General features: G+C 40.3%; 4 protein-coding genes across 4 annotated transcripts; 2 read left to right on the top strand and 2 right to left on the bottom strand.

Annotated features, from left to right (window-relative positions):
- The first annotated feature begins 2,917 nt into the window (after window positions 1-2,917).
- On the top strand, window positions 2,918-6,490 carry LOC103326998 (fumarylacetoacetase). The gene is made up of 14 exons (XM_016793233.2): window positions 2,918-3,367; window positions 3,446-3,524; window positions 3,635-3,693; window positions 3,808-3,932; window positions 4,032-4,106; window positions 4,202-4,277; window positions 4,392-4,491; window positions 4,578-4,637; window positions 4,768-4,838; window positions 4,934-4,996; window positions 5,191-5,255; window positions 5,692-5,788; window positions 5,896-6,021; window positions 6,237-6,490. The coding sequence occupies exons 1-14, from the start codon at window positions 3,164-3,166 to the stop codon at window positions 6,297-6,299; spliced, it is 1,263 nt and encodes a 420-aa protein (XP_016648719.1). The 5' UTR covers window positions 2,918-3,163; the 3' UTR covers window positions 6,300-6,490.
- A 148-nt stretch (window positions 6,491-6,638) lies between these two features.
- BAG5 (BCL-2-associated athanogene 5) lies at window positions 6,639-7,589 on the top strand. The gene has a single exon (XM_016793234.2). The coding sequence runs from the start codon at window positions 6,788-6,790 to the stop codon at window positions 7,424-7,426; it is 639 nt and encodes a 212-aa protein (XP_016648720.2). The 5' UTR covers window positions 6,639-6,787; the 3' UTR covers window positions 7,427-7,589.
- Window positions 7,590-7,675: 86 nt separating this feature from the next.
- LOC103326997 (uncharacterized) lies at window positions 7,676-9,150 on the bottom strand. Its single transcript, XM_089047776.1, has 2 exons — window positions 8,211-9,150; window positions 7,676-8,112 (listed from the first exon to the last, which is right to left on the bottom strand). Exons 1-2 carry the CDS (start codon window positions 8,223-8,225, stop codon window positions 7,795-7,797), a joined length of 333 nt encoding a protein of 110 aa, XP_088903902.1. The 5' UTR covers window positions 8,226-9,150; the 3' UTR covers window positions 7,676-7,794.
- A 144-nt stretch (window positions 9,151-9,294) lies between these two features.
- LOC103326996 (V-type proton ATPase subunit e1-like) lies at window positions 9,295-11,053 on the bottom strand. The gene is made up of 4 exons (XM_008229262.3): window positions 10,893-11,053; window positions 10,591-10,753; window positions 9,757-9,804; window positions 9,295-9,664 (listed from the first exon to the last, which is right to left on the bottom strand). The coding sequence occupies exons 2-4, from the start codon at window positions 10,686-10,688 to the stop codon at window positions 9,598-9,600; spliced, it is 213 nt and encodes a 70-aa protein (XP_008227484.1). The 5' UTR covers window positions 10,689-10,753; window positions 10,893-11,053; the 3' UTR covers window positions 9,295-9,597.
- Between the last annotated feature and the right edge of the window lie 60 nt (window positions 11,054-11,113).

The following is an 11,113-nucleotide window of genomic DNA, read 5'->3' as shown; positions in this document are numbered from 1 at the left end:
GCTCTAACGCCAATGCCTAAAATGTAAATGGCCTGTGGTTTTGTTTTCTTGGTCCGACGTCCAAACTGAAAACAAAACCCAATTTGCCTGTTAAGCTCAAGCCCATTCGGGCCCAGTCCACATATGACCAATAATCCCAAGGAGTCATTCTATACGGAGGGCCTTATAAATGACCCTTATGTAAGGTCCTTTCTTTTAATCGTTGAATCATATTAACCAATCTGATCCAACAGGTAACTAATTTGATCCAACAATTAAGAAATAGGGTCTCAATTAATGGCCATTTATAAGGCCCTCACTATAGAATTCTTGTAATCCCAAGACCCTAATGAACTCCGGTGCCAAATTTATAGACCTTTTATAATGAGGGGCTATATTAAGAGGTGTGTTGAGAGGTTCAATGCAACCTTCGAATAATGACTACCATATGGCTATTAAATACCTCCTCGTTATAAGCCTCATGCCAAATTCACACCTCAAATAGGAACGACACTATGGGTCTCTTTCTACCCTTCTATTTTGGTGGTGCTAGACTTTGAGGTGGCAGTTATGGCTGCTGAGAGGGAGAGGGGAGGTTAATGCCCCTATTTCAATCAAAAAAAATGAAAGAGAAAATTGAAGGAGGTTGGGTGTGAAAATGACCAAAATATTCTTAAAATAGAATCGAATGTATGCTCACGTAACTCTACTCTACTTAATAGATTTATGGATGAAATTGGACGATTTTGTCGATGGGGTGACATTGGCTACAAATATAAATTCAAATCCTTAATTAAAAACAAAATCAAATAATAAATTGAAGGCTTAAAATAAAATGAAATAATTTGAAATTTGAAATAATAATGATAGAAATAAAGTTTTTATTAATTAAAAAAAAACATATAATAAAGAGAATGTCATCCTCAAACCAACAACCCCACTTCCTATTAGCTTATGAATTTCTGCTTACCAACCCCACTTCTTATAAGCCTCAGACCAACCCCCTTCTTCCCCAAAATTGAACACATTCCATACAACAACACCATAACCACCACCATATATTTGAACAAAAAAAATCCATGTGCACATATTTGAACACAAAAAAAATCCTAGATCTATTTGATCAAAAACCGCACCAGGGGCAGAGGGGTTGTGGCGAGGTGGGTGATTTTGTGGGTGTCGGGGATGGACCTGGGGTTTGGGGGAAGAGAGAGAGAGAGAGAAGCATGAATTTCTTACAGAGAGCAAATGTTTAAAATAGGGAAAAGGAAAATTAGGAAGATTTCTATCTCAGGAAAAGAAAAATAACAACGGAAGAAGAAGATGGGGTGTCTTGAGTAAATTCTCAGTTATTTGACAAAGCTTGGTCATGCTCTGGATCATGGTTTTGCTGGGTAGAGGAAGTTCCCTTTTATAGACACCTAGAACCCCTAATTTTGTCTAACCATCTTCTTCTTTTTTCCTTTGCTTCTTTCCATTCAATCATATTTGGTGAAATTTTCCTAACCAAGACGCATGGGTAATAGACTATTTGGGGTTCCAAGGTTTTTGAGTGGTTGAAGCTCCCCTATTGGGATGAGGCGCCACCTGCTTTCCTCATTGGTTTTCAAAACAAAGCTCACAGAGGAAAAGAGAATGGGCGGAGTCGTTTGTTCTATAGGTACTTCTCTTACACATATGAATTTGCTTTGGTCCCTGCCATGGCTCTTTGTTGAGTATTTCGGAGCTTTGACAAGGGTGGAATACAATGCTAAATTTTTTTAGAAGGTGCTGGGCTGGGCTTTGTCCACAGTATTGGGTTATTGGTGTTCTATTTCCAACGTTTGGTGGGTTTTCGTCAGGCTGCTGGAAGTAGTTTATCCGCTTCTTTTTTTGACAAAGTGTTTGAGTGCTTTAACTAACATGGAGTTTGCTAAGCAGACCATTATATTCTTCTAAGGCATTGAATCATTTTCTCTTTCTCTTATGCTAGCCCATGCGCTTGGGCTCAATAAATGGGCTTGAGTTTTAGTGCTCCAAAGCAGCCCAAAACTCTCATTCCTTGACCCTTAATGAGCCTTGTGAGTGTTTGTACCGTTCATACCATAACCTTCTCAGCAAGCCCCGGGCAATTACATGGTTTTGGCCCACTTCAGCCTATTAGCATGGCTTGGTATTAAAATAACGGTTCTTCACATGACATTGCGTGTTTATTTAACGTACTTATGTTTGAACTTCATCGTGTTATTATAAACCATGATCGGGCCGCATAACATTGAATAGATTTGTAAGCGGGAATTTATAGAGCTGATGCGTTTTTGGCTCTTTTGAGCATACTTGCTTGGCGTGACGCTTGGCCCCTAGCTTGTACATGTGTGTCCTACAAATCTTCTTATGTCCCGATTGGGCTCTTTTTGCGATCAATTATTTGTGATGGGCTAAAAAATAAATCCGAGCCCAACCCTTGAATTTTTGGGCCTTAACAAGTTGCAAAAGGGGAAACAACGACTGTGGGGAGATGGGATGGGTTGCAATGGGTCTTGGGGTGAGTTGCAGATGGGGTAGTCAAGTCGGGGGAGAAAAAATGAGAGGGGAGGGGGGTCTGTGGGTATGGATAGGTTTACTTTTGTTTTTGTTTTGTTCTTTTTGTTTTTTTTTTCTAAAAGAATAAATTTATTTTTAATGATTTAATAGAAAATTGAATGAAATGTTGATGATTTAGATGGCATGAGGGAAATTAGCCAAAACAAAATTTAATATCCTTAATTTTCTTAAAAAAAAAAGAGAAAAAAGATAAGAGTAAATTGAAATTCATGAGGCAAATTACCAGTTAATCCTAAAATGAAAATACGGATGTTCTGATAGCAATTCCCAAGCCAGCCCCAGGCCAATCCGGGTTAGGCCCATTACCAGGTCTGCGTAGGAGGGTAGATCAAGTGCACCGTTTTGAAAGATTGGTAGGCAGCCACCCGCATGACTCAAAATTAGGACCGATAATCTCAAGTCCCTAACCAACCTTCCACACCAAATTAATAATCCCAAATAAAATATTACTATTTTATCCTTGAAAACTGAGAGAAAACCAGCTTTACTTACTCTTGCTTCTATGTAAATTAACACCTCAGTCTATCTTCTTCACTGCAAGCTCCACTCTGCCGTCTTCTTTGTCCGAAATTTTCAACAGCTCAACGACGCCGTTTCCAGCATGGCTCTGAAGTCGTTCATCGAAGTCCACACCAGCTCGCACTTCCCCATACAGAACCTCCCGTACGGAGTCTTCAAGCCTGAACCAGGTTCAGTGGCTCGACCGGGCGTGGCAATCGGTGACTGCGTCTTGGACCTCTCTGTAATCGCCGCAGCTGGTCTCTTCAACGGTCCGATCCTCAATAACTCCGATTGCTTTAACGAGGTCCGTTTGATCATCAATTCCATCTTCACTATAATTGATGATCAATGCAGTAATTAATTGCTCTGTTTTGGTTGTTAGCCTAATTTGAACAAGCTATTGGCATTGGGACGGCCTGCTTGGAAGGAAGCGCGTGCTACGCTTCAGAAACTATTGTCATGTATGCGTCTTTATTTATTTATTTATTTATTTATTTATTCAAGTAATTAGGTTTAGTTTATACTTCATTAAGTTAATAACTAAGCTTCATTTGGTTAATTATTGGTGCAGCTACAGAGCCATCATTGCGTGACAATGAAAGTTTGAGGCAGAAATCACTTATTCCACTGGTATCTGAGAAATTATATGGTTTTGAATATATGATACTTTTAAGCTTAGATTTTTCCCCTTTTTCTATATATTTATTTATTTATTCGTCTTTCTTTATGTGGATCAATGTTTAGAGCGACGTAGAAATGGTTCTTCCTATTGCCATAGGGGACTATACGGACTTCTTTTCATCCTTGCATCATGCAAAGAACTGTGGAACAATATTTCGTGGACCACAGAACCCGATTCCACCAAACTGGTGTGTGGATTTTGAAAAACGCATAGAACATAAGTTCTTTTTTTACTTGTAATATTGTTTTTACAAGTCCAGGAAGTCTGAATATTACTTTATGCCCAGGTTCCACCTTCCAATTGCATATCATGGTCGAGCTTCTTCAATTGTTATCTCTGGAACGGACATTACTCGACCCAGGTCCGAGTTTATTTATCTATTGTTGCTTTTAGGCTCATTGAGTACGCAGGTTGAATGGAATCTTATATTATACAATTTTATTTGTTTTATCACAGAGGTCAAGGCCCTCCTGCTGGAAACTCTCCACCACCTTTCGGTCCCTCCGTGAAACTAGACTTTGAGCTCGAAATGGTTAGGCTTTCTATGCTCTAGTATAGCCTTTAGTACTGTAGAATCTCATAATTTTGGTTATGTCCATAACTCATTGTATTTATTATGTTCTGTCGATTCTCATTTTGCTTGTAGGCTGCTATAGTTGGTCCTGGAAATGAGTTAGGAAAGCCCGTGGATGTTAATGAAGCAGCAGATCACATCTTTGGACTTGTGTTGATGAATGACTGGAGTGGTATGCTTGCTTCTTGCTTCTATAGGTTCTTCTCATCCTTCATATTTAACTTTTGGTTATGCTTGATAAGAAGTTGGTTTTGACAGCTAGAGATATTCAGGCATGGGAATATGTTCCCCTTGGGCCTTTCCTTGGGAAAAGCTTTGGTAAGAACCGAAAACCATGACGCCTCATTCTTACATTCCATTTCTGTAGCTTAGAGTACTGGATTTAAGCACTATCTCAGTTGGTTGACTGCAAGACTGACATTATTTTGTGTAAAAATGTAAATATTAGGGACTACAATATCCCCTTGGATAGTGACGCTAGAAGCTCTAGAACCTTTTTCTTGTGAGGCTCCCAAACAGGTGCTTACTCAGATTTGCATAGCACCATAATTTCCCAATTTTCTTTCTAATTGTGTGTGGGTTTTTATTTATGTTATACATGCTGCGAATTGTAGGACCCCCATCCATTGCCCTATCTGGCTGAAAAGATCTCCAAAAATTATGACATTTCATTGGAGGTATCTTCCATCTCGTTGGCACACTTGCTTCTTTCAGTTTATAAACATGTTTCTTTTATAATCTCCAGTGATGCATAAATCAATAATCATCCTTCTTGGCCTTATGAATTTTGTTCTTTTTAATGGTTAAGATTGTAAATAGTTATATGCTCTTCCATTCTTGAGATGACGATGAAACTGCCTTTTATTGCAAGGTTCAAATTAAACCTGCTGGACAAGATGATTCACACGTGGTCACAAAGAGTAATTTCAATAATTTGTAAGGATTTCTGCCCAATTACTTCCTCGACATATTTAATCTTTAGTTGGGACAACGTCTTGCCCTGTTAACCATTGAATAAGTTACCTAGCTTTCTCTGTCTTCCCTCAACAAAAACTATGCAACAGTGATGATGCCTACTCAGACTTGCCCTGACAACGTCTTGCCCTGACAATCATGATGCCTACTCAGACTTGGGACATCTCCTCTGTTGTAGTTTACTTGCAGTCTGGTATAAAGTGCTTTATATGCATCATTACCAAGCTTTCTTTGGTGCTGCACTTCCAAGGGGCATCATAAGTTCCTTGTAGCTTAGTTGAATGCTTAACAGGATGCTAAATAATCCGATGAAAGAAAATCCATGTTTTTATACTTTTTATTTGTTCTGGTGTGATCCTGTTATAATGTTATCTTAATTTCTGCAACTCGTATACAGATATTGGACATTGACTCAGCAGCTAGCACACCATACTATCAATGGTTGCAATTTAAGGCCGGGCGATCTCCTTGGAACAGGGACCATCAGCGGACCTGTATGGTTTCAGTTTGTTCTAATATATTCCTACATTCATATGACATTTTGTTTGAGTGAAATTTTTTGCTAGAGTGAACTCCATTCATCATTTGTGTTTCACAACAGGAGCCAGAATCTTATGGATGCTTGCTGGAGTTGACATGGAACGGACAAAAGCAGCTGTCCTTAAATGGGACTCCTCGTAAATTCCTAGAAGATGGAGATGAAGTCATCATTTCTGGTGTTAGCAAGGTTAGTGCTTTCCATATATTTGATCATGACGATTTTGTGTTGTAAAATTTGCTCCATTTATCATGAAGCTAATTTATGTTTTCACATAGTTGGCGATTTCTGTTTAAGCCAGCGATAGGATAAGCTTTACGTGCTTAGTTGTCTATCCCTTGTTGTGTTTGATATTTTTACTATGTGCAATTGCAAGTGTAGCATCTAATATGTTTCCATTGCAGGGGAATGGTTACAACATTGGCTTCGGGACATGCTCTGGAAAGATTGTGCCTTCACCTCCTTGAAGACTTTTGCTTCTTCTTGTTGGAGCTGTGTGTCCCACTCGCTTTTCCATTGTCGTCATGTAATTCTTCTTTTGACTTCATTCGGTGCTCAATGAATGTCGTACTATTTAGTGAATAATTCATTCCCCGTGTGTCCCACTCACTTTTCCATTGTCGTTATGTAATTCTTATTTGAAGGAGGCTTTTGTTTTGCTGCTTTTTCGTGTGACACTATGAATAAAAAAGAAGCATTCCTCCAAAAGGGAGCGTGGGCGTGGGTCCCGTAAATTAACGGACGGGAGGACCGACGGGGTTGCTGAGCTGAGTGCTCACGCCGCCCATGCAACACTGTTACGCGCCAAGACCATTCAAGAACCTCCTACAGTTCCGAAATTATTTCTTTTTATTTTAAAATTCACAGACGATTTGCATTTTTCACACTCAAAACTTTAACTCATCATCCACACTACACGCACAATTCTAGTACTAGACTAGGCTTTTAGCAGAATATGAAACCCTCTCGCAGTCGCAGGCTCAGCTTCTCCTCCTCCTCTTCTACCACCACCGTCACCTACACTCTCCACAATGACCAACCTGGCCCGCCCACCGCCACCGAAATTCCCATCCAGTCCTCTGCTACCCCAATTCCCATCACCGTTCACGTACCCCAATCCACCGCAGCCATCAAAATTCAATCCGCCTACCGGGCTCACCTCATCCGCACTCTCTATAAAACAATCGCAGCCGTGCATTCCGAGGCCGACCAGTTCCAGCGCCTGATTCAACGGCAGGAAACGGTCGACGCCGTGAGGAGCAGCGAGCGCGAGAAGCTGAGGATGAACGAGGAGCTGATGAGGTTGCTGCTGAAGCTGGACTCCGTTCGCGGGGTGGACCCCGCAGTGAGAGAAGCGAGAAGAAAAGTGAGCCGTCGGATCGTGGGGTTGCAGGAGATCGTAGACGCGATTGTTTCAGAAGATGTTGATGGCTTTTGGGGATGTGGAGATGCTGGGTTTGTGAGGAACTGGGACGACGTCGTTGCGGAGATGGAGGAGGGTGTGTGCAGGGAGAGAGGGGGTGAGGAGATGGAGAGGTTTTGTGCTCAGTATCTGGGGTTTCGCTGCTTACAGAGGTTTCTGCACGAGCCGTGATCTAGTGCGTGCGGCCACTGCTTGTGCGTAATATGTAATGTACAGACTGCATATGCACACTGCAAATTGTAATTGTTATGCAGTGTGCCTGTTATAGCTAGTCTTTCTATTCGTCTATTTATTTATCGTGAATAAAACCTCCACTTGTAGTAGTTTCATGAAATTGAAACGCCTCAAATAACTCTCAAATTCTCAGTCTTGGTCACATAGAAATCTGATGTTAGCTGTGATTCTGTGTCACAAAATAGATACTGAAATTGAAATTAATTTACAAACCATATAAAGAGATTTTTCAATAAGCTGGAGATGCATAAAATTTGCGATAAGTAGAAACATACAGACACAGAGCTTCTTGGGAAGTCATCTATCTATGACATGCAGTTGCACTTGCAGCGCAACATGCACTTCTTGCAGTCAGAGAGCTTAGGTTTGCCACCAGAACCACAGTTACACCTCTTGACACAGTTGGCCCTTGAGCTTCCACCCCACAAGCATCGAGCCATACACCGCAGAACCGGCGTGCATTCTGGGCATCCAAACTTCATCTGATTAGCCACGCAGTCTCTACACTGACTGCCGTCCGATGGGCAAGCCAGTGCTGGGAACACAAACAACCACAAAAGCAGCAGCAGCAGCATCAGTGGCACAGCAGCTAGTGTAGAAGCCCTTTTCTCCATGATCTGCTTCTGAAATGAGTCGTAGATGCCTGGCTAAGTGATTTATATTCTTGTTTGTTACATTACATGCATGTAGAAGAGGGTTTTCAGCCTCGTTGAACAACTACCTCATTTAGTGCCATTGAATGCCACGTCTTGGTTTGCACAACGTTTTAATCTGCACGTATTTCTATGTCCGGTCTCTAGAGTGCACCACATCACCAGCTACTAGTGCTCAGTTAAGGTCAGCACAAACAAAGTAATTTTGGGGTTGGTCAATGAGCTATTATTATGGTGTGTTGATCCAGATTCCAGATCCATGCTGTAGGATAACTACTTGCACCAGTACACAAGACATAACCGCCCCTTCTGATTAAATGTATAAGACTTTGACAATTGTTTCCTTGTAACATTTTTTGAGAATGAGACAATTTCATTAATCAATCGAAACTGAATAGTACAGCAAGTAAAAACGTGGCATCGTTAAAATCTTCCCGAAGAAAACTACATAAAATAAAACTTGGGTAGAAAAGAGTGCCACACTTACCAATTACAGAGATAAATCAATATTATAAAGAAAGACAATCATCCTGGATACAATCCATGAGCCATGGGCCCCCGACTCCAGCCAGTATGAGAGATCTCTGTCACGTAAACAAAACTTGGCAATCCGATGAGCCACCTTATTAGCAAGGCGAGGGATATGTCAAACAGTCACTGACGGATTATGGTGCAGCAGCCTTCGGATTTCCTCCACTAGACCCCCCCTGGTAGCAAAGCAGACATCTCCACTATTGATCATGTTTACAGCATTCAGACAATCGGATTCAACTATCAGAGGTATAAAGGAAGCATCAATCGCAAAAAGAAGGCCAGCCTTCAACGCATATAATTCTGTCGCAAGGATGGAGACCATAACAGGCGCCCGCATCGCAAACGGCTCCCACAAGGTTACCATCAGAATCACCTATAATAAAACCAACACCCCGAATTCCTTCTTCCAATATTATGTGTGTAAAATACATTTGTTTCCTTGTAACATTATGTGTGTAAAATATACGTGTCATGGACTGAATAGGAAAGGCGTGAGGGAAGGTAGCTAGCCTAATTCTTTTTCAGACCACCATTCGAGGGAAGAAGCTTCCAGTTCTTACACTGCCCTCAAACAATCTATAGTTTTCATGCACATATATAAACCAATAAGACATGAGCTGGACACTCAAGATCGACTTTTTATTTCACATCGATAAAAAAAGCAGAGTTACATACATACAAATTGGTCTATCTACGACCAAAAAATAAAAATACAGACTGTTCTATCACCCTGTTTTCCAAGGATGAAGGTGAAGCAAACAAATATATTGGGAGAAGGCAATACAACGACCAATCCCAGGTCTCTTAAATTCCGACCAACTCTCTTCCAAAATTATACATCTAAACTAAATCCCGAATGGGAAGTCTGAAACGATGATGTGTGACCCAATTCTGCATGAACAGATTCTTCAATGTTTCACCTCACTCTCCTTCACTGAGGATTGGAACAATGAGCGGTTTCATCTGTGCAACGTATACAATTGCCCACCTAACAAGTATCGAAAAGAGCACGGCAAAGTCAATATCCAAGTGAGCAAGTTTGCAACAAAACTAAAATAAAAGATCAAAGGGAAAACATACATCATCCAACAGCACACTACTGCTGTGATCACCAGTGTAAGATGGAGCCTGCACAGGAGCAACATTACATTAGCTTAGCTGCCAGAGGATTTGAAAGGAAGCCCCCACTGTGGGAAGGTCCAAAAGTTTTCCAATCTCAATCATGTAAACAACATTTCAGCAGTAAGTGCTAGATGTAGATGTTGAGTAAACATTGAAGCAACAAGGCCATTTCTCATTTGATGTAGATGTAGATGTTTAGGATCAAAACTATATTTTCCACAGAGATTCAGGCTAATAATAGAACATATTTCACACACAAGTGTAACCGATTAATGTATACATTCAAGGGGATCTCCGTCATGTGTCTAACTAGAACTCTCACTGATATGATATCCTTAGATGTAACATGAAAACCACAATGATCACGGTCTTCCTCCCGATATAAACCCGACTTAGCACCATATTTCACACTTAAATCAACACGACACGACCATATTTCTTAATTTCTTTTCCAACAATCCCATGTGTTAGATTTTTTCCCCATAATGTTTTGATGCAACAACAAGAGAGGCACTCAAAATCGAGGATACGCTAAAACGGACTACAAATGTGTTTTATCCATTAGCTTAACCGGCATATAGACTATAACAGTTTCGATCTGATCATCCCTAATCTCCAATTTTCTATCATCAACTATGTCCAAATTAACATTCAGACTTACTTCCACTCCATTATTGAATTAACAACTGGAAACAAAATTAAAAAGATAAAAGCTTTGAATTCATATGATAAGGTTTTGCATTGTGGAATAAATGGAAGAGAAAGCAAAGTAGCAGAGCATGTAAGACATACAAATTGGCCGAAGCGCCTCTACCGCAGCAGATTCTGACCATAAGGGAAGCAATTACGCCCACCATTGCAAAGATTAGAGTTGTAACCACAAAACCCATTACGCTCTTATTTGATTCCAACCCTTTTCTTTAGGCAATCAAATCAGCAAACAGTATCAGTTGATCTGCAAAACCATAATTTTACAGATCAGAATCCAATTGGATATCAATGAGCTCAAACTCTACTTGGATCTTCAACAGATTCTAAATAAAAATATGAAAGGTAAAACACAGCAAGATATAAAAAAGGAGGAACCTTCTTACCCTGAATGATATGATTGTCTTCCAAAAACAAACAAAGCTGTACGTTGCCTTAGGCTCTCTCCAAGCTCTGGTTTTGCTGTGATGGGGATGAAACAGATTGGGATTTATTAGTAACTAATAAGCTACTGCCGCGTCAGCGTAACTTTTATCAATAATAAACAACAACAATAAACAAAAAATTGATACCATGACCAACTGGAAAATGGTAATTTGACCTGCTT

Source organism: Prunus mume, linkage group LG3, assembly GCF_029339155.1.
Source record: "Prunus mume cultivar Tortuosa linkage group LG3, ASM2933915v1, whole genome shotgun sequence".
Classification (NCBI taxonomy): Eukaryota; Viridiplantae; Streptophyta; class Magnoliopsida; order Rosales; family Rosaceae; genus Prunus; species Prunus mume.
Note: the sequence above shows the minus strand (reverse complement) of the source record. Positions and strands in the feature narration are given on the sequence as shown.

What these genes read in the sequence shown, in the direction of transcription:
- LOC103326998 (XM_016793233.2), top strand. Translation starts at nt 3,164, where the DNA reads ATGGCTCTGAAGTCGTTCATCGAAGTCCACACCAGCTCGCACTTCCCC. An exon ending in GCTTCAGAAACTATTGTCAT is followed by an intron (nt 3,525 to 3,634) that starts GTATGCGTCTTT and finishes TTATTGGTGCAG; the next exon opens with CTACAGAGCCATCATTGCGT. An exon ending in CTTGTGAGGCTCCCAAACAG is followed by an intron (nt 4,839 to 4,933) that starts GTGCTTACTCAG and finishes TGCGAATTGTAG; the next exon opens with GACCCCCATCCATTGCCCTA.
- BAG5 (XM_016793234.2), top strand. Translation starts at nt 6,788, where the DNA reads ATGAAACCCTCTCGCAGTCGCAGGCTCAGCTTCTCCTCCTCCTCTTCT.
- LOC103326996 (XM_008229262.3), bottom strand. Translation starts at nt 10,688, where the DNA reads ATGGGTTTTGTGGTTACAACTCTAATCTTTGCAATGGTGGGCGTAATT. An exon ending in AGAGGCGCTTCGGCCAATTT is followed by an intron (nt 9,805 to 10,590) that starts GTATGTCTTACA and finishes GCTCCTGTGCAG; the next exon opens with GCTCCATCTTACACTGGTGA. An exon ending in GTAGTGTGCTGTTGGATGAT is followed by an intron (nt 9,665 to 9,756) that starts GTATGTTTTCCC and finishes GATACTTGTTAG; the next exon opens with GTGGGCAATTGTATACGTTG.